The following is a 19,662-nucleotide window of genomic DNA, read 5'->3' on the forward strand; positions in this document are numbered from 1 at the left end:
CACAGGCAAGGAAGAGGCAGGATTTGAGTAGCACCAAGAGTCCCTATCTGCCAAATGGCACTGTCACCAGGGTTACATTCTATGTACTCTGATGGGCACCCCAGTGGGAGTGAAAGGCCCTCCTGGTGGGTTCCCACTGAACAGAACTGGGACTTGGAGAGGGAGCAGAAGGGAAGAGGTGTAGTAGGCTAAGAGCAAAGACGCACTTTCACTTTAATTTGAATTTTTGTTCTGCTTCTTGCAACCACTGCTAATATTTTCTGACCTCAACACACACATAAAGTCCCTGGACAGACCCACAAAGGACAGAGCTCGGGGACTATATGTCAGGGAAAATCCCGAATCAGAAGCACCAGCATGAGTCCTGCTGCATAGAGCAGCTGTTGTCCTCTTCCTCTGGCATGGGGTTCCTGTTTGGCCAGTGTGGGGACTTCCCCAGGGAGTCCCCAGTCTCACCTCTGTGGGCCTCGAGAGCCAGCAGGGAGGGAAGCCCTCTGCAGCCCTAGAGGCCAGAGCTGTCCTGAACCTGTGGGCAGGCTCCCAGTCTGAAGTATCATGCGAAGTAGCCCCAGAGGAAGATGTTGATGGCCAGTAGGAGGACAGCTTGCAGGTTGCAGACTCTTCTCCAGAGTGGTGGTTCCTCGATGCTCGTCAGCTTCTGCTGCAGCGCTGCCTTCTCTGCCGGGCTCAGCACCTGCTCAGCACTTGAGAATCCACAGAGCCAGCCCCAGAGCCGCTCGGTCCAGGACCTGTGCAGGGCTGGAAACAGATGGGCAGAAAGAAGAACCCAGGCTGACTGGAGAAAGAGCGGCGAGAAGAAAGCAGCAGGGGGACCCATAAGGGGCCCAGAAAGGAACAAGATGCTCAGAAAGGGGAGTGGGAGGGGATGCAGGACTCGGCCCTTTTGTACCAACAGGAGCCTCATGCTGAGCAATGACAGTCTTCATGAGCCCTCACCCTAGACCCCACCCCGAATCTATCCTCTAGAGGTGTATCTCTGGGGGGCTCAGAAACACAGTGCTGCTCATCTCAACTCTGAACACGTGCCCAGCTCACCTCACAGGGGTCTGCAGCTGGCCCAGGGTGCCCTACAGGGAAGGCCCAGAGCTGGTGACATGCATCTTGTTCTTAGGCCTTCCTCCCTCATCTGACTGAGGCCATGTGCTAATCTCTCATTCTGCCTCTCCCAGCTGTGGGTCATGCCTGCCTAGATCAATGTCGTGTAGCTCTTCTCCAGAGAAGAGAGATTTGACAATGCATTGAAGTTATTGGTGGTGGGTACAGTGGGTAGGGTGCTTGCTTTGCATGCTGCTGGCCAGGATTTGATCCCTGGTACCTCAAGATTTCCTGAATGTGGCCACGAGTGATCCCTAGGCACAGAGCTGGGGTTAGCCATGAGCACTGCCCCTGACCCCCCCTGCCCCAGTTGTATTGAGCTCAAGCTTGTGAGTGGGCTAAGGTGGCTATTCTGGAGCTCTATGGTAGATAGCATGGCCAAGTAATATGAAACATAAACAAAAGTTGATGTTTTGACTCTCCCACCTCTTCCCATCCCTTAAACAGAGAACATATTAAAATAAAATGAATATTAAAAATCCCTCTAGTTGGGCGTGGAAATGCTTTGCTGTTTTAATGGTTGGTAAGTTACATGTCACTATGGAGTGTCAAATATGGAGGTGAGATGTGAGGCTCTTTGTCACAGCCCCCAGAGCGGCACCAAAAACAACACCACCAAGTCAGCTTTTTAAGCATTGCACTAGCTTAGATCATTCAACAAGTCAGTGGGTAGTTCTTTGGGGCAGGGTGTCTGGAGTCAAGCAGGCTGTGCTCAGGGGCTATTTCCAGGTTTTAGAGATCACTCCCAGTGGTGTTTGGGGGAAGCTTTGTAGTTCCATGCATAGAATCTGGATCTTCTGAATGCAAAGCATGTGATTTTCCCAAGCTGGAGAAGCCATATGGTCCTGACAAGCCAGTGGTACTCTGATTAATGACAATATAAATCCACCCATGTTTTGAGTAATAAAATATGACTATATACACTTTGCAGGGTATCTATTTTACTATATCTAAATTTATCCGGCTTTCTATGTTGAGAGCTTCAAGTTATGTGGCCTTTAACCTTTGCATTTTAACTTTTGCATTTTGATCAATGGAGATGATCTATGAGGGAGGGACTTCTTTCACAGACTCTACTCCCTTGGCAGAAAGCGTTTGGGCCTCTCCCTGCCTCTCCTCACCCCTCCTCCTGTGGTTGAGGTGGATTTCCCTCTTGAGCTTCTGGACCCAGTTGATCCATTGAACTAGACTCCTGGCAGCAGGGAGTTTTGCAGGGAGCAGTATTTATTCTGCTTCTAGAGTAACAAGCCCTGCCCCCAGCATGTAGGGTCAACCAGGAAGGGCTGCCACTTCTCATAAGCTGGGTCTTTCCTCTTCCCCTTTGGGGTCTCTGGCCCAGTTCTATCCTTGATGTTTCCTCTCTCAGTAGCTGCCTCGCCTACAGAAAGCTTGTGCTTTCTAGATTGCTGTTTCTGTATCCCCAAGTGTTTAGATCTGGTGCTTGATACAGTGGGGAGAGAAGCAATTATGAGACCTCCAACATCCGGTGAATGGACCACAACACTTGAAGCAGAAACAGGACTTACTACAAAACAATGTGATGAACTAAGACCACATATGAGGCTATGGAAGGAAATTGGTGCTTTGGTGGTACTTTCTGAAGTGGGCCCATGTTACTTTTGACCTTGGAAATTTGTGATGTTGCAAACCCCATCAAGGGTGGTGCCTTGTAATCAGGCATTGGCTTTTAACTGCTGCCAGTGGAGCAAGAAACACGATGTCTGGGATCCTGGTGTCTGGATAGAGATGATATTAACCTGAGGCAAGTGCGTGTCTGTCTGTCTGTCTGTCTGTATGTCTGTCTTGGACTCTCCAGACTCAGTATCCCAAAAGAAGGATTTCTCAGGCCCTAGGGAGGGCCTATGGCACTTGTCAAAATCAGTAATCATGTGAGGTCCTGCTGCCAGCCAGGCTGGCCCAGCAGACATGCTTTCACAATCTTGACTGGGTTCTTGTGGGAATTCCAAGCAGCTGTGCACCACCCGAGACAGAGGTTGCAGGGAAAATGCAGGAGGCCCTGGATTCAGTTCTGGGATGCAGTCCAATGTCACGGAGCAATTTCCAGAAGGTGACTCTTTCTAGCTCCAACTCCACTCCTTCTCAACTCCACCCAGCGCTAACTCTCCCTCTAAGACAGAACAGTAAATGTAGGACTTAAATGTCATTGAATTTCTACTCATAAGGGTCAGTTAAATTGAATTTGGGCTTGAACTTTCAAACTTCTTTTAATCATTTTGTTTATGTTTTGGAGTTACACTTGGAGTTGCTTGGGCCTTACTTCTGTCTCTGTGCTCTGTAATCACTCCTGGTGATTCTCAGAGAACATTCATGGTGCTAGGGCTGACTCCATGCAACCCAGGTACCTTAAGCTTAGCTGGACTATCTCAAAAGCCCAGATTTTAATTGTTTGACTTAGAATTTTTCTTGAGAAATTTATAATTTGGGAAATTATTATATCTTTAAGTGGAATATCAACATTATTTGATGTATTTAGTCACACAAGAAGAAGGTTAAAGCTGTAGTTTGTCTATAATGAATTTTCAACTTTAGATTCAGTGTGGTCTTGGGATGACTCAATTTGTCTGTAATGTTCCCAGCTAGCTCTGGAGCCCAGGTCAGTGCTGGTAGGAAGCCTAGAGGAATAGTGGGTACTGCCATCCTGGTTGCTCGCCCCAAGGATGGCTAAGCTCCTGTGTGGCTGAGGCAGAACTAAGCCCGAGGAAAGCCTCTGAACACAACTTTATTTTCTGCCCAGATCTAGTCAACGAGATCACGGTGAGTGTGTGTGTGTGTGTGTGTGTGTGTGTTGTGTGTGTGTTGTGTGTGTGTACATGTGTGCATGGTGAAAAGGCTTTATGCTAGTGGATTTTGGAAGACCGAGGGAGTTAGGCTTGGCTCAGAACCCTGATCCCCAATGCAGGTGACACCTGGGTAGTCTCTGCCTCATGCAAGTTCTGGGGTTCAGGATGAATGCCCTTACCTTCCCATGGAGGTGCCTGTCCTCCCACCCACACTCCGCCAGGGTGATGCTTGTTCCTGGATCTTACCTGTTTGTCTTCCTTCTCAATAGGTTAATTGGCTTGTGGGAAGGGAGGAGGGGAGATATCTGGGTGATGTGTCCTTCAAAGACCTCACTCCAGTAACCCCATGGGATTTTGCGGGACCCCACGCAGGTTGTCTGCTGCTCCTACAGCTCTCTGATAATGCCCCAGCCTACCTTGGGGCTGCTCAGGGTCCTGATTGGAGCTCTTGGCTGTTCTGCCCTCTGCAGGGAGCTCTCCAGGTGGCAGCTCCGAGGCCCCTGGACTATGCTCTGGTGTCTCCATTTCCCCCTCAGAGCAGGGCCAGTTCCGGGTCCACCATGTTAAGCGAGCGAGCTGGAGGGAAAGAAAATCATGTCCTGTCTGTCTACTTGTTCCCTTTAGGGAGAAATGCTGCTCTAGGTCCCTGCATTCCCAGAGGAGTGTGGACACAAACAGCACAAGAAGAGGGTAGGAATAGAGGCCCAGAACTCCTGGGCTCTGGGTCCTACGCCACACCAGAACTTGTGCTGGGCACACACAGACCCCATGTTCAAAGGATTCACTTCTGGGCTGACACTCAAACCTTACAGACCCTGGAGGGAGGCTGCAAACTTCAAACCTGGGAAGAGGCTGTTAGTTCTGGGAGTGAGAGATCTTCCAGAAGGCATATGCCTGGGGCATGCTGCAGGAAGCCCCTGCAGAAATGGGGGAAATGGGTGAGGAAGGGAGCAGGGAGCTACAGGGAGTGGGTCAGGTTCCTTGGGGCCCTCAGGAGCCTGCCTTGGACCATTAGGTGGTAAAGAGCAGGGAGAGGGTAGGAGGAAGCATGGGTTTGGGAAATGGCAGAGTGAGGAGTTAAGGGGTGTCATCCACACACATTATGTTGGGGAGCTTGAAGCATCTATAGGGCTACGAGTGGAGACCCTCAGGTGGGGGGAATGAGCAGGCGTCCCCCGATAGCCCCATGACTTCCTCTCGCCTCCCCTTAAATGGTCTGACAGAGAACAACACAGCAAGTTCTTGGTTTCTATACACAGAGGCACTGTGGTTCCTGAACTCTGACCTTCTTCCTTCTGCCCTCTTTCCCTTCCAGGGAGCTCCTTGTTACGGGTTGACCCAGATCCCCTGCCCTGCCTCCCCTGCCTCCCCACTTGCTACAGATAGTGCAGGGTCCTCTCCTGGGATACCCCCCACCATGCAACTGACTCTCTGGGAGGGGGGGTCTGGGAAGATCCTGCTGCTTAGTCATTCTGCAAACTCTGTGTCACCCAGAGCCTGTGGAATGGTCTGGAAAACCAGGGTGCTGGGGACTTGGGGGGTTTGTATTTTAGGAGAGAGGCTTGGCGGGAGATGAAGAATTGAGGGGTCACCTGTACGCAAGGGCTGGAGAGTTTGCTCTAATAGCCAAAGCACAGGCTTTGCATACACAAGACTCCGAATTTGATCCCTGGCACTGCCTGGTCTCTGAGGTCTGCTGGGTCAGACAACTGAAAATCAGACCGGCACAGCTGAGTCATCCTGCCCGAGCCCCTGATCACTGCTTGGGAGCCACCCCTTTTCTCAACAGATAGGCTAGTAGGACACAGAGAGCATGGAGTAAAACCACGCGGAAACGGAGCACAGGGCCCCACAAGCCCAGAAGAGAGGCCTCAAGAACCAAGCCCACTGGTGCCTGAGCTTATCCCTCAACTACTGTGCCATGAGCAAACACATTTCTGTAATTCAGCCCGCCCCAGTCTGTGGGTCTTTGTCACGGAGCCCCCTTGCCATCTCTCTGGCCAGGCCTTGGCAACTCAAACCAAGGTCCCCAGACTCTAAAGGAAAGGCCTGGGCCTGGGGCTGGAGCTGGATCCATGCAATCTGGACACCATTATCCTCCCAGGTTGGGCCCAGAGGGACCCTGCAGTGGCGCTGCCTGGCTCCCTAGAAGCGACTGTCTCCTCTGGCTTTGCCCCCCTCTTCACTCTCTTTGCTTTCTCTGGGTGCAGGCACCATGTGCTGGGATCTGCCTCAGTGCTAGGGTCCCGAGTGTCCTGCGACCCCCACAGTCTGGCACGCAGAGTCCGTTGCAGAGTCCTTTTCCAGCCAAATGACTCACCACAGACTCCGGGATTTGTTCCAAGCTGGTGGCCGTGGAGGAGCCCCTCACTCACCTGAGAGAACTCAGACCTGGAAGTCCACAGTCCTGGGGACCCTGGGGAAGGGTGGGTCTGAGTCCCCATGTGTCACTTGCCTTTTCCTCGGGGATGGGGGGCGTGCAGAGGCTGACAGCCATGATGACGGCAGCCGTGAGCCCGCAAAGGAGCAGCGCAAAGTAGAGGTAGTGGATGTCCCTGAGCAGCGCTGGCCGCCCATCAGCCTCCCCGCAGGCCGGGGCTTGGTACGCGAACTCCAGGATGAGGCGCACCAGCCCCACGGCCAGGCCGAAGATGAGGCCCCAGAAGGCACCCTGTGGAGAGAGGGGACACATGCACGGCTGAGCACCTGCTGGGACACGCCCCCCTACACCCCCCACCCCCCACCCCTCCACACCCAGAGGGGGCTGCTCTTCTGGTCCAGTGTCTGAGGCTGCGCCCGCCCTCTGCAGTTGCAGTGCAGGACGCGGCGGTGGAGCGCAATGCAAGGCCGCGGGGATTAGGCTGGGACCTAGACCCTATTCCAGACAGGAGCGGAGACTCAGCTTATGGGCTTGGAATATCCTCACAGGCAACAGAGAAATGTGGAGGCCCCGAGCATGGCCCGTGGCTCTTCAGCTAGAACAGGAGCTTGTGTAGGAAGCAGGGGGTTCTGGGCCCCCTTTCCGGCCATCTGTGAAGTCAAAAATCACAGCACTCATCTGCTGTCTCTTGCTTCTCTTTTGCTTCTCTTCCCGTCCCTGACCTTCCACTATCTTTATTTTCCTTTGAAACAAAAGAATAGCTCTCCCACCCCAGAGCTTCCTTAGAGCATTATTTGACTCTAGAGTCTATTGCTTCTAGTCTATAAGGGTTAGATGACTTGCATTTTTGAAAATGAGCTGCTGGTGCAGGGGAGGTGGGATGGAGAGGGAAAGAGAGAGAGAGAGAGAGAGAGAGAGAGAGAGAGAGAGAGGAGAGACAGAGACAGACAGAGAGAGAGAGACAGAGAAGAGACGCTAAAACAAAAGCTAGAGCTCAGGCTTTGTAGCTGGAGCCCAGATATCTTTGCCAGGTCTGCCTGGTCCACAAAGCCCCGAGCCAATAGAAATCCCCAAACAACAGCTGGGTGGGGCTCAAAAGCCAAATTTTCTTTTTAAAGCATGAGGGGAGGTAGGCTGCACTTGATGTTAAAATATCTGAAGTAAGCAGGATTATCTGGCATTTAGCTGCGCTCTGCTGAGCATCCTGTTCTGTGTGGGGAGCTGACACCCCAGCCCCCACCCAGTTTAGTTTCCTCAGGATTGGTGGTAGTGATCTCTCTGCTGTGCCTGTGACATTAGCATGGCTCCTGTGGAGCCTGCATCGAGGTGTTTGTCCCTTTACTCCTCAACCCAGAGCCAGCACTGTGGACTTGTCTTTTCTGGGCTCTCTGGGGAGTACCAGGTTGCTAGTCCTGGCCCCTGGGTCCTCTCAGGCAGGTGTCAGATTTCAGTGCTGTGCCTGGTAGCCCATATGGTTCACTGAGCACTGCCAAGAGTGATTCTTTATTTTTTTGCTTTTTGGGTCACACCTGGTGATCCACAGGGGTTACTTCTGGCTCTGCACTCAGGAGTTACTCCTGGTGGTTCTCAGGGGACCATATGGGATGCTGGGAATCAAACCAGGGTCAGCCACGTGCAAGGCAAACACCCTACGCTCTGTGCTATCTCTCCAGCTCCCAGGAGTGATTCTTGAATGAAGAACAAGGAGTAAACACTGAGCAGGTGACCTCAATGTTCACTCTTGGTTTCACTCTCATCACTGCTGCCCACTTAGAGTGTGAGCGATGGACACACCCCAGGAAACTCTCATTCGCACTTATGTTTTCATACCCTGTTCTTCCTGCCAAGAAAACTTGTTCCATGATCCCTGATGCTTTGGGCTCAGCTCAGATGTTCTTCTGTCCAGGAAGGCTTCCCTGATTTTCTCCCAGCTCCCTCAGGGTAAAGTGCTCCTGGTCCTTACTCAGAGCAGCTGTTAGACATTACACTAATTGCTATTGAATCATCTCTCCCCCTACCCTTCACTAGTTTATAGATGGCTAATTAAAGTGAAGCATATAAAACCTGGCATGCAAACCATGGAATTCAAATAGCATGCTCACAGTCACTCTGGTGGGAATCAGCAATGAGGGCATAAAACATAGGAATCTAGTCCAGGTGCTACAGATGGGGACCTGAGTTGGTAGCGGATTTTCCCAAGGTCACAGAAAGCAGGTCATGGGCTTGCCCCTCTGGTGTGTGGAGGATGCAGGGTCAAGAAAGAGGCAGGGGTGAGGCTCTACTCACAGGCTCCGTGACTCTCTTGCAGAATATGGCCAGCAGGAAGAGGGCAGTGATGGGTGGGGCCAAGTAGCTGGTGACTGACTGGATGTAGTCAAAGAGCTGGCCGCTGTTGGAGCTCTGGATGATGGGAATCCAAAGGATGCTGATGACCACCAGGAAGATCACAAACACTCTGCCAGGAGAGCACAGGGCACTGTGAGGGGCCAGGAGAAAGGAACCAGGAAGAGACGAAAGGTGGGAATGCATGGTTGCTGAGTGAGAGAATGCTACTCACTAGGACCTCAAAGGCTAAGGGTCCAGAAATGCAGACTCGTAAAGTCCCAGATATTAGAATTCTAAGATTCTAATTAGATGGCTGGAGAGATAGCACAGTGGTAGGGCATTTGCCTTGCACGCAGCCAACATGGCCGACCCGAGTTCGATTCCTCTGCCCCTCTTGGAGAGCCTGGCAAGCTACTGAGAGTATCTCACCCGCACGGCAGAGCCTGGCAAGCTCCCTGTAATGTATTCGATATGCCAAACACAGTAACAACAAAGTCTCCAATGGAGACGTTACTGGGCCCGCTCAAGCAAATCGATGAACAACGGGAGGACAGTGACAGTGATAATTAGATACTAGAATATAATTAGATGTTAGAATTCCAGAAATTTGGCTTTTGACCTTTTGCCTTTCAGGGCATTAGTCTGAACAGGCCTGCTGTCAGGGAAAATTTCGTTCTTCTTCCCACACCACCCTCCTCAGGAAATGGCCTCTAGTCTGAGCTTGGTCTGTGCAGGGAGGCCCCTTATCCAGGACAGCTTCAACTTTCAGAAATTTCTACCTTCTATGTTGCTCCAACTTTAACCCTCTCTCCTTTATCCTGAATTTTCACAGAGCAGGGCAAAGTTCCTGACAGTCCCTAACTGATCCTGAATTGGGGACAAGTACTCAAATCCCCAGACCCATATTCTCTCTCTCAATCTCTCTCTCTCTCTCTCTCTCTCTCTCTCTCTCTCTCTCTCTCTCTCTCCTTTTCATTGTTAGGTGTCATGCACAGTTGAAAACAATTTTTTTCCTGGATGTATTAGGTGCGAAGCATGCATGGTGCGGAGCTCGAGTGATAACACAGCGGCAGGGCGTTTGCTTTGCACGCAGCCAGCCTGACCGAGCCAGGTTCGATTCCTCCGTCCCTCTCGGAGAGCCTGGCAAGCTACCGAGAGTATTCAATATGCCAAACACAGTAACAAGAAGTCTCACAATGGAGATGTTACTGGGCCCGCTCAAGCCAATCGATGAACAATGGGAGGACAGTGACAGGATAGTATTAGGTGCAAAACTTAGGCGCATCATCTCCTGATGACCAGGAGATGGCACCCAAACACCACTAATTGATGAAATCAGGGCAGTAAAACTTGGCAGTTCAAAGTGCATAAGCAGTTAAAAGGAACTTTCTATCAAGTATCTTTGCACAACCGTCCTCTCCTCTGTGCTCTGTCCTATTTTATCTCTCAGCCCCCACTAGAGCAGCAGTTACCCAATGGGGCCTCTCTGCCACTAATCCCTCCCCTCTCAGTCCCTCTCCTAAGGCTGGCACAGATGAGCAGCAGGAATCCAGTCAGCAGCCCCAGGTAGAATGCACCCATATTGATGGAAGGCACAGTGAGTGCAGAGGCAGAGAAAAGGAGGCTAAACATGCTGGTCCAGAAGCCTGAAAAACAGAGTTGGAATTATGAAGCGAAGATTCCAGAAAGAGACCTTAACCTAAACTCCAAAATGCACAGCCTCTGTAGAAAGAGCCAAACCACTGGCGAAGGGCTGGAGAGATGCTACAATGAGTAGGGTGCTTGCCTTGCATGCGGCCAACCTGGGTGGCCTGGTAGCCCGTATGGTCTCCTGTGCACTGCCAGGAGTGATTCTTGAGTGCAGAGCCAGGAGAAAACCCTGACCTTCGCCGGGTGCGGCTCCTCAAAAACAAACAAAAAGTGCAAGGCCAAGCTACAACTTAAAAAAAAAATGAAACAGGTGTCTTTCCTGGAAACACTGGAGTTGGGGGTGGGTGGGGTGGTATACGGTGCTGGAAATCAAATTCAGAACCTGCACACATAGACGGGTGTTCTGCCACATCAGGTATCTCCCAGCATTATCAAATTATACTTTGAAAAGCATAAAACAAGCCCAGGATATAAGGTTCAAATCCTTCAGCTCCGTGTTCAAGGCTCTGCGTCTTTTAGAAACATTTCTTCTTCCTAGGAAGGGCTTCAGTGAGGCAGATCTTACCAACTGATCCACGCTTCTCTGCCTGTCTCAAACTACATGCATCGTCTGGAAGCCATGGCAGGCGTCCCCGAGTCCTGGCACCAAGGTCGCTGTATAATGGGCGCTCAGGGTAGGCTGGAGGAATAAGGAGCCTTGCAGCTCTCCTGGTCCCTGGGCTCCTAGAGGGGCGTGGCCCAAGCGGTTCCAATGGGCGTGGCTTTCCCTGACGTCGCCACGCCTACTTGGACTTCCCACCTTTCTTTTATGAAACCTTTGGTCAGCTCCTCAGTTCCTCTGAAGGTTCACCTGGCCAGGAAGGGAAGCACTTTCCACCCGGGGGAGCAGAGGGGTTCAGCGGAGAAGGGACTTAGCCGTGGACAGTTGCCTATGGGCCCCGGGCTCTGCTGCCCTGCAGGGACCCAGGGCAGGGGCCACTCTCTTGGGAGAGGGCAGGGGAAGGATGGCCCGCGCACCTGCCCACCACCATGAGCTCCCGCTCTGTCGCCCTCCCGCGGAAGCGCTGCCACACGTCGATGGTGAACAAGGTGCTGCTGCTGTTGAAGATGGACGTGAGCGAGCTCATGAGGGCAGCCACGATGACGGCGATCATCAGGCCCCGCAGACCTGGGGAGAAAGGCGGTGCTGCGGGGGCCGCTCCCAGGGGCCACGGGAGGGCGTGGCGTGGAGAGAGAAGCCCACCGGGCAGGGCCTTGCGGCAAGGCGGTCTGTCGGGCACTCTGCAGCCTTGACACCTCGGTCTGGGTGTCGAAGCTTGGAGTCCCCCGGTTCGTGGGACCCTGGAGGGGAGGGGAAGCGGTTTTTAAGAACGAATGATGTCTGTCCACCTTTGGATACCTACATTCCCAACATTCGGGAGAACTTGATTCACAGAAGCTCACTCAGGTCAGAAAGAAATGTCAGAGATGATCTGCGAGTGGACAAAGGAAATAAGACGCCTAGAGACGCTATGGAAAATGAATTTGCCTCTAAAATAAGCCCGTGTTGCTATCTGCACCATGCATGGACCTCTAGGGCATTGTGTTATAGGACATAAGGTAGACAAAGAAAGTTTTGTGTTTGTGTGTGTGTGTGTATCCTATTAGCACATTTACATGTAGAATCTAAACCAATAGCACAGGAACCTAGTTCATAGGTAGAGAGCCTAGAGGGCAGAATGGTGGCCACTTGCTTTGGGGATGCAGTACTGGCATCGGGTAACAGGTGAAGGGGGTTAATTTCCACAAACCTCCAGTTGAAAGATAAAGAAATTCTGGATGTAGGATGTATAGCCCAGGCTTTTGTACATGGGCTCAGCTCCCCCAGAGTGCTACTTCCCATGACTGACCCTCCTCTTGTAAGCCGAGGATGTCTTCATTTTTTCTGGAGAAGTCCTGACCCTCCCCTGGCTGGGTCAAGAACCTCTGAAGGCTCCCCCAGTCACTCATCCCATGCTCCATCACTGAGCTCACTGTTGGGGAGCCCTGGGATGCATAGAGCTGAATGCAGGGGTGAGGTGGGAGCTGCTGTGGTTCCCTGAGTCTCTAGGACAGAGAAAGGCACAGAGTGGCTGTGGCAGACACTTGTGCTGGGTGTGTGTGTGCATGTGTGTGCATGTCTGTGTGTGCATGTGCGTTCATGCTTAGGTGTGTGTGTGTGTGTGTGTGTGTGTGTGTGTGTGTGTGGTGGGAAACTGAAGGCTTCTAGTCCCCCTGTGAATGTGTGTTCAAACCCTGCAGGCAGTGAGGATGTGAAGTGGGCATGAAGGTCAACCCAAAGGCAAGGGGTCTCACCCACGGGCATGAGCGCCATGACCAACTTGGGGTAAGCGATGTTGGAGCACCCCACACGGACCCCGCAGGTTCTCTGGCAGATGTCCGGGTGCACGCAGCCCACCTCATCTGCAGGAAGAGCAACAGCAGGACAGGGTGAGTGGGTGCTTAGCCCTGCTTCCCACAGAAACAGGTCACTCTGACAGAGGTAGCATCCAGGGGATCTGTGAGTCCCAGTACAAGAGTTAACTCCCAAGTTATTTATTGTCTTTATAAGCTTTGAAGCCTGCCAGGTTGCTTTGATCGAAGGAAACTACTGGGAAGCACGGAGGGGTTAGAGCTATACTTCACACATTTTTCTTTCTTTCTTCCTTCCTTCCTTCCTTCCTTCCTCCTGTGTCCCCCTTTCCCACAGGCTTCCTCCTACCTTGTGCAATGACCCCCATGGATGTAGTTTCCACCTGTGGTCCCTTTGGAAATTCTGGGGACCTCAATTGTACTGAAGCCATTTCACACAATAGTTTTAACGGAAATTGTGCTAGCCCCAGCCCCACATCACTGGGAGTGAGCAAGAATCTTACCAGGGTACAGGGCACGGCTGATCATGCCGGGCATGACAATGAAGAACATGGGCAGCATCTTCAGGTAGCCCCCCAGCACAGAGCCCCCCTTGGCGTGGGACAGATTCTTGGCCGAGAGAGACCTCTGCACAATGACCTGCAAAAGTGGCAGAGGAGCAGGTGCTGGAGCAGTCCCAACCAGTCCCACTGCTGAACCTCCAGAGGCCCATTTTTCATGGGCACCCCCATTCCTACTATGCCCAGCTAGTCCTGTGAGGACATTACCTGGTCTGTGCACCAGCACCAGGTGGCCAGCACTGAGAGCCCAAAAATGAGGCCTGGCCAAGGGATGTCCCCGCTCACGGGGTCCCGGAATAGGTGGAAGGCATCAGGACGAGGGAGGTGGCAGGTAGTGTTGGGGACGGTGACGTTGGGGATGGCCTGACTATACCGTTGCTCCAGACCTGGATACCAACCCACCTCCTGAAAGCCTGCAGGTGAGAGAGCACAGAGAAGACCCAAGGGCCTGTCATATGCACCCCAACAAACACACACATACACAGAGAAGAGAAAGAGAGAGAGAAGAGAGAGAGGGAGAGAGAGAGAGAGAGAGAGAGAGAGAGAGAGAGAGAGAGATGCAAGAGGGAGAGAGTCTCAGGTCACAGAGCTTGGAACAATTATGTTATTGAGAGGATATAGCCTCAGCTCTTTGGAAGCCTGAGCCTAGAAGGTATGTGTGTGTGCGTGTGTGTGTGTGTGTGTATGTGTATGTGTGTGTGTGCGTATGTGTGTGTAAAGTCTGGAGGGGAGTAGGTATGTGGAGGGGATATGCAGAGAAGAGCTTGGAGAGCGTGTGTGCATGTCCTGGAAAGGGTATATGCATGTATGTGTGTATGTAGGTGGGGGTGGAGGTCAGGGACATGGCTACATGTTCTGGAAAGTTCTATCAAACCACAGAGGTGACAACCAAAGACAGACTGGAGAGGAACGTAGGGGTGTGGGCAGGTGTCCCCAGGCCTCCTTACCCAGAAACATGAGCACCAGGGCTCCCCCCACCATGATCACCGTCTGCAGAGCATCTGTGTAGATCACGGCTGTGAGGCCCCCTGGCACCGAAGAGAAGGCTCATCAGTCAACAGCATGGAAGCATCTCTGGTCTGGGTGCTGCCCCGGCCACACAGATAGACCAGACCAGACCAGGGAGCCTCTTAGCCCCTGAGTTCCAGCTACTGCCTGTCCCCTGTGCCAACTCTGTGCCAACTTTGTCCCATGGCATGGACACGTGCAGGAGATGAGGGTGGGCAGAGTGGGATTTTTTTCATTGCTGTGGCCCCCAGTCCCTCCTCTGGGCACCCCACATTGCGACTTCCTGTCCCTCTATGTGGACACAAGCCCTGGCTTCTCCCTCAGGGGCCCAGGCAATGCAGGGGCCTGTGACTTTTGTCAGGACAGATGCAGTGACCACAGAAGCCCAGGACAGTGCTCTGGAACGTGCCAGTGCGCTGCTGTTCCCATCTCATGCCTCTCTTCCCTCTCAGTAATTCCATCACTTTTCCCTGTTCTTGCAGTCTGACCTCCTCAACCTCTCTAGGCATTGTCCTCCCTACTCTTCTTAGCCCCACGGTCAGCTTTCTCAATGGACATCTATGTTCCCTAGCCCCTCCTCTGGTCCCCCCCTGCCTGCTCCAACTCTGCTTCCCATGTGGCCTGCTCCTCTACCTGCAATGGTGTAGACGGCCGTCACCACCAGCAGAACCACGGTGGACAAGTAGAGGTTCCAGCCCAAGGCCATCTGGATGAAGATGGCTCCCGAGAAGATATCTGTCTGCAGAGAACCAGGCCAGGAGTTCCAGTGACCCAAAGGTCTTGGGGATGGCCACTGAGCCAGCAGGGCCATGCACTGTCAGCTCTCATTCTGCATGGAGAAACCTGGGGGCCCTGCTGATGGGATGTGGATGGGTTCACTTGTGGGGACCCCCAGAGTTATTCACCCCTGCAGATTTTAGCAGTCGCCTATTCCTATAGATCTCAGGAATCACTCTTTCAGACCCCCAAAACCAACCATTCCTGCAGCCCCCTGGAGTTCTGCGTGGATTATGGGGCTGGTAGCACTGAGCCGCCTGCAGCCTTGAGGCAATGTGGAGGGAGTAAAGTGACAGGTGGATGAAGCTGGGCGAGGGGAGAAGCCCCTGGCCTGCAGTGGAGTTGATGGGCTGCATCTCTGGGGCAGAAGCAGTCTCGAGAAAATCTTCGGGCTAAGTGTCTGAGAAGAGGGGGACACAGCCCTCACCCAATTCCTGGCACTGTTTCTGGGCACTGGTGGGACAGGAGGCTGGGCACTCACAGACTTTGTTTCTTTTGACTATGCTTGTGACTCCCTCTGCCACTTGTCAGAGGACACTTTCTGCCACTTCTCAGAGGACACTTTATGGGGGAACCTGTGACCAACAGGAGGCCTGACTATAGGGGACCCGAACCTCTTCCCTGTCCCAGAGAGAACCCCCTGCAGGGATGCAGATCCTTGGTCCAATCAGGTTAGGATGATGAAAAAAAAGGACTTGGAATGGTGACATTCTAGGTCACTCATGCATGGGGCTGATGGAGAAATAAATGAATGGGTGAATGAACTCTAGACTATAGGCATGGAGACACTGTCATTCACCTCACCATCACTTATCATTCTGTTCTGATTACCCCACTGTGGAGGGGCAGCAGACATCAAAGGTGAGAATGTGGGTTCATCCTCCTTTTCTCCTTTGTCTATTCCTCCTCCCTCCCTTCCAAGAGACAGCCATGCTGGCGTGGGCACTCACAGAGATCTTGGTGAAGATGTAGAGGATGAGAGAGAGGACAGACATGTACACCTGGATCCTTTGGCCCCCAAACCTCTTCTTTAGGTACTGCGGCATTGTGACCACTCCCGCTGCGATGTACACAGGGACAAACACCCAGCCGAGGGCCAGAAGCATCCAGGTTGCCTGGTGAGTGGGGAGAAGAAAGATGAGCCCTTGGTGTCACTGCTCTGTGCTGAGGGAGAGCCTGGGCAGGGAGCGGCACACCCTGAACTCCTCCTAGGCCCTGCTGAGTCCCTCTGCTCCAAGGTCTTGATCTTCCCATCTGTGAAGTGGCTCCTCCACGCACCCTGCAGCCTCCCCAGCACCCTAACCCTCCAGTGCTGAAACCATGGAGGGGTGTGGTAGAGAGGGCCCAGAACCCCCCACCCATTCCCTGAGAGTCCTTACGTTCCACTCGAAGCCTCCCACGGCAAGACCTCCGGCAGCGCCGGTCCCAGCCAGGCCCATGAACAAGCCACTGCCCACATTGCTGGACATCAGAGATGCTCCGATCTGCGAGGCACAGTGGGGTCAATGGTCAGGTCACTTTGATCTTTATCCATCAGGAGTCATGATCATGAACTTTAGATGCTCGGAAGGAGGCAGAGAGCAGGAACTGGATTTTGGAAATGTGCCAACAGAGGCAGGGAGGGACAATGAGAAAGGGACAAGCTTGACACTGGCTGTGTGCTGGACACTGTGAGAGGCATTTCACAAGCTCTTGCACATGCCATGGGCGATGGAGAGGCGATCTTGGTGATCAGTGAAGCAAAGTCTCTGGTGATGTGAGTGAAGGCAAAGTGGGGGAGCATGAATAAGTCATGCCTGCAGGAGGAAGCTCTGCAGGCACCATCTGCCCAAGGGCCTCCAGAGAGAAGGGAGCTGGGCTCAGCAGAGGTCCTCAAAGAGGGAGTGGGGGAGGCTCTGGACCCTCTGATTCGCACAGGCCCAGAACAAGGCAGCAGAGAGAGGACTGAAGAACTGAACGATTCCCAGCTAAGTTAATTTTTCTCCAGGAGCCCAATCTATTCCTCCCAGGCAATACCCAGCAATTATGGGACCGTCTTTAGCTGACTCCTCACCAGGGCCCTAGTCAGAGCCTGGCCAGCTCCTTCCCTCCACCCCAGTTGAGGAGGAGGGAGTTGGTTTTGAGATCCAAGTGAGGAAGAGATGAGAGAGAGGATGGGCTTCTTGATATTGTTGGGGATTTTGTTCAGATGATTTCACTTCTTCTGTTGCTCTTCAGAGCTAAGAGTCTGGGCCACCTCCTGAGAAACCATAAAGCTCCTTTTCCCCTCAGTGCTCCAGAGCCCAAGGCTCTCTTTCCCCTTGACATGTCTGCCCAGCTCAAGTCTGGGTTGCTCTAGAGGGACATCTCGACTTCCTCAAGTCCAGTGTCCCTCAGTGTCTGCATATGGGCATGCCCAGTGAACACTTGACCAAGGTGTACATGAAGAGGAACTCTCAGGAGATGGGGTACATCTGGCTTTTGGGGTGCGTCCAGTGACAGGAAACCCACAAAAATGCTTGTCCCTGCGAGATACAGACAGTGGGAGGAGAGAGGGGGAAGGTGGACTCACCGGCCACCAGCTCATGGATTTTCCCGCAAGGAAGTAGCCACCGATGGTCCCTTGGCTTGCACGAAAGGAAGACTGGAAAGGAAATGACAAAGGATGGGGGTTTCCAGACTCTCCCAGGCTCTGGCCCCCACACAGACCCCCAGTTCTTGGACACAGCACAGTCACAGCCGGGCCAATAAGCCTGGGTACGTGGGTTAGTCTGACTAACAAGCCCACCACTCTGGCCCCAGCCTCCCGGAAAGAGCTGTGACTGCGAGGAGAAGCTACCATCACACGCTCAGTCCCTCATCCTTCCTGGCCCTCCAAGCCTTCCGAGAGTGAGAGTTTCCCCCCACAACCTTTCTCTAGGGAAAGAGAGGGCCGGGCAGTGTGTGAGGAGCCAGAGGCCCTGATTAAAGGTAGAGGCCTCTGATGGGCTCTGCAGACAGTGGTGACCACGAGAGAGCTAGGCCAGGCAGGTGGAAGCTTTGGGGCCAGGGGGTGCAGCTGGTGGGGGAGCAGCAGTGAACAGTATGACATATCGACATATCAAACAGTGCCTGTGCACTGTCCCTGATCTTGTCAGAGAGGCCAGCTGAGAGGAATTAGGTTGCAGGTGAGGAACCTGGCCGGAGGGTGAGGAGCAGCTTGTCCTGTCTCCAGGAAGCTGAGTTCTGATTGCTCACCACCCATATCCTCCTCAAGCCAGTGCTGGAAGGCAGAACTGTTCACCCCACTTTACAGATGAGGAAACTGAGGCCAAGATGCTTTCCAGGTTTGCTCCAGCCTGGTAAGTTCCTGGTGGCCCTGGAGTCAGCAGCCGGCCCAGCCCACAGCAGAGTCTAAAGTGCTGGTGGGCAGTGGAACGCAGCTGTGATAAGAGCTGGCGCCACACCAGGTGCCTGGGTGAGTCATGTTGTGGCTCTATCAGGACCACTGCGGTGCTGTCCCTGTCTGTTCAGGGTGGGTCAGACATGGGATACGCAGAGAGGCCATGAGGTTCTATCGCTGGGGTCAGGATCTGAGCTCAGGCCTCCCTGACTTCACAACGTAACCCCGTTCCATGGTTCCATGACACCAGCTCCCAGAACAACAGAGAAGGCAGAGCTTTGGGTGCACCTGTCTCCTCCCTGCCAGTCTAGAGCTCCAGCAACTCTGGGAAGCTCTGCCCCTCCTCTGGGAGACTAGCTCGAGAAAGGCCAGCTGCGCTCCCATGGACTTGAGTATCTTGGCTGGGGAGAGCAGCAGAAATGAGGCATCAGGCACCCCTGCCTATGCCTGCCTTGCTGTGACCTCAGGTGAGCCACAGTCCTCCCTGGGCCTCAGCTGTGAAAGGAGAACTAGAAAGGAAGGTGCCCAAAGCCCCTGTCACCCCTGACTGGGCCCTGGCACGCCATCCCATCTTCACATTCTGCCTCCCGTGCCAGCCCCAACTGCGGCCACACTCACCCAGACCCCCACGGCAATGACGAAGACAAAGTAGACGACCAGAACCACAATGTCATAGGCATGCAGGCTGGCTCCAGAGGCCAGCGCTGAGGGTGACGGTTCCACAGTCCCCATGCCATCTCCTGAGGTTCCCAGCCCCATTGCCGATGGCTCCGCACTCATCTGCCAGAGCCTGTCATGCTGGGTGGACTTTGAGGCACGCTGGCTCTGTGCTTCTCCTTTAATGATTAACAGCCCAAGTGCCAGGAGCTACTGAGGAGACCTGAGCCCCATAGCCCCACGGAGACTGACACTCCCTTCCCACACTCGCTCCCTTCTACACACATGCTCCCTGTCACACTGCAAGCACACACACCACACCATGTGCACACATTCACACACATACATCGGCATATAGAGTGCACACATCCACATCCACACATGTATCCTCACACATGGGCAGACACAATGCACACAGACACACCCAGACATGTATACATACACTTTACACATATGGGCATACGTAGTGCACACAAAGACTTGCACATGTGTATACTCACACACTCATGGCATACACAGTCACACACACATGCATACACACATATGGGTGTACACAGCACACACGGACACACCCACACATGCATATGCACACATATGGGTATACACAGTGCACACACAGACACACCCACACTGTGT

General features: G+C 53.1%; 1 protein-coding gene across 1 annotated transcript; it reads right to left on the reverse strand.

Annotated features, from left to right (window-relative positions):
- Window positions 1–553: 553 nt before the first annotated feature.
- On the reverse strand, window positions 554–19,149 carry LOC130031085 (sodium/glucose cotransporter 4-like). Its single transcript, XM_056122334.1, has 14 exons — window positions 18,988–19,149; window positions 17,560–17,631; window positions 16,388–16,492; window positions 15,959–16,123; window positions 14,865–14,970; window positions 14,171–14,251; window positions 13,431–13,636; window positions 13,167–13,302; window positions 12,607–12,714; window positions 11,290–11,440; window positions 8,584–8,752; window positions 6,373–6,588; window positions 4,334–4,493; window positions 554–759 (listed from the first exon to the last, which is right to left on the reverse strand). The coding sequence occupies exons 1-14, from the start codon at window positions 19,147–19,149 to the stop codon at window positions 554–556; spliced, it is 2,043 nt and encodes a 680-aa protein (XP_055978309.1).
- Window positions 19,150–19,662: the final 513 nt, after the last annotated feature.

Source organism: Sorex fumeus, unplaced genomic scaffold (assembly GCF_029834395.1).
Source record: "Sorex fumeus unplaced genomic scaffold, SorFum_2.1 ptg000045l, whole genome shotgun sequence".
In the NCBI taxonomy this organism is placed as follows: domain Eukaryota; kingdom Metazoa; phylum Chordata; class Mammalia; order Eulipotyphla; family Soricidae; genus Sorex; species Sorex fumeus.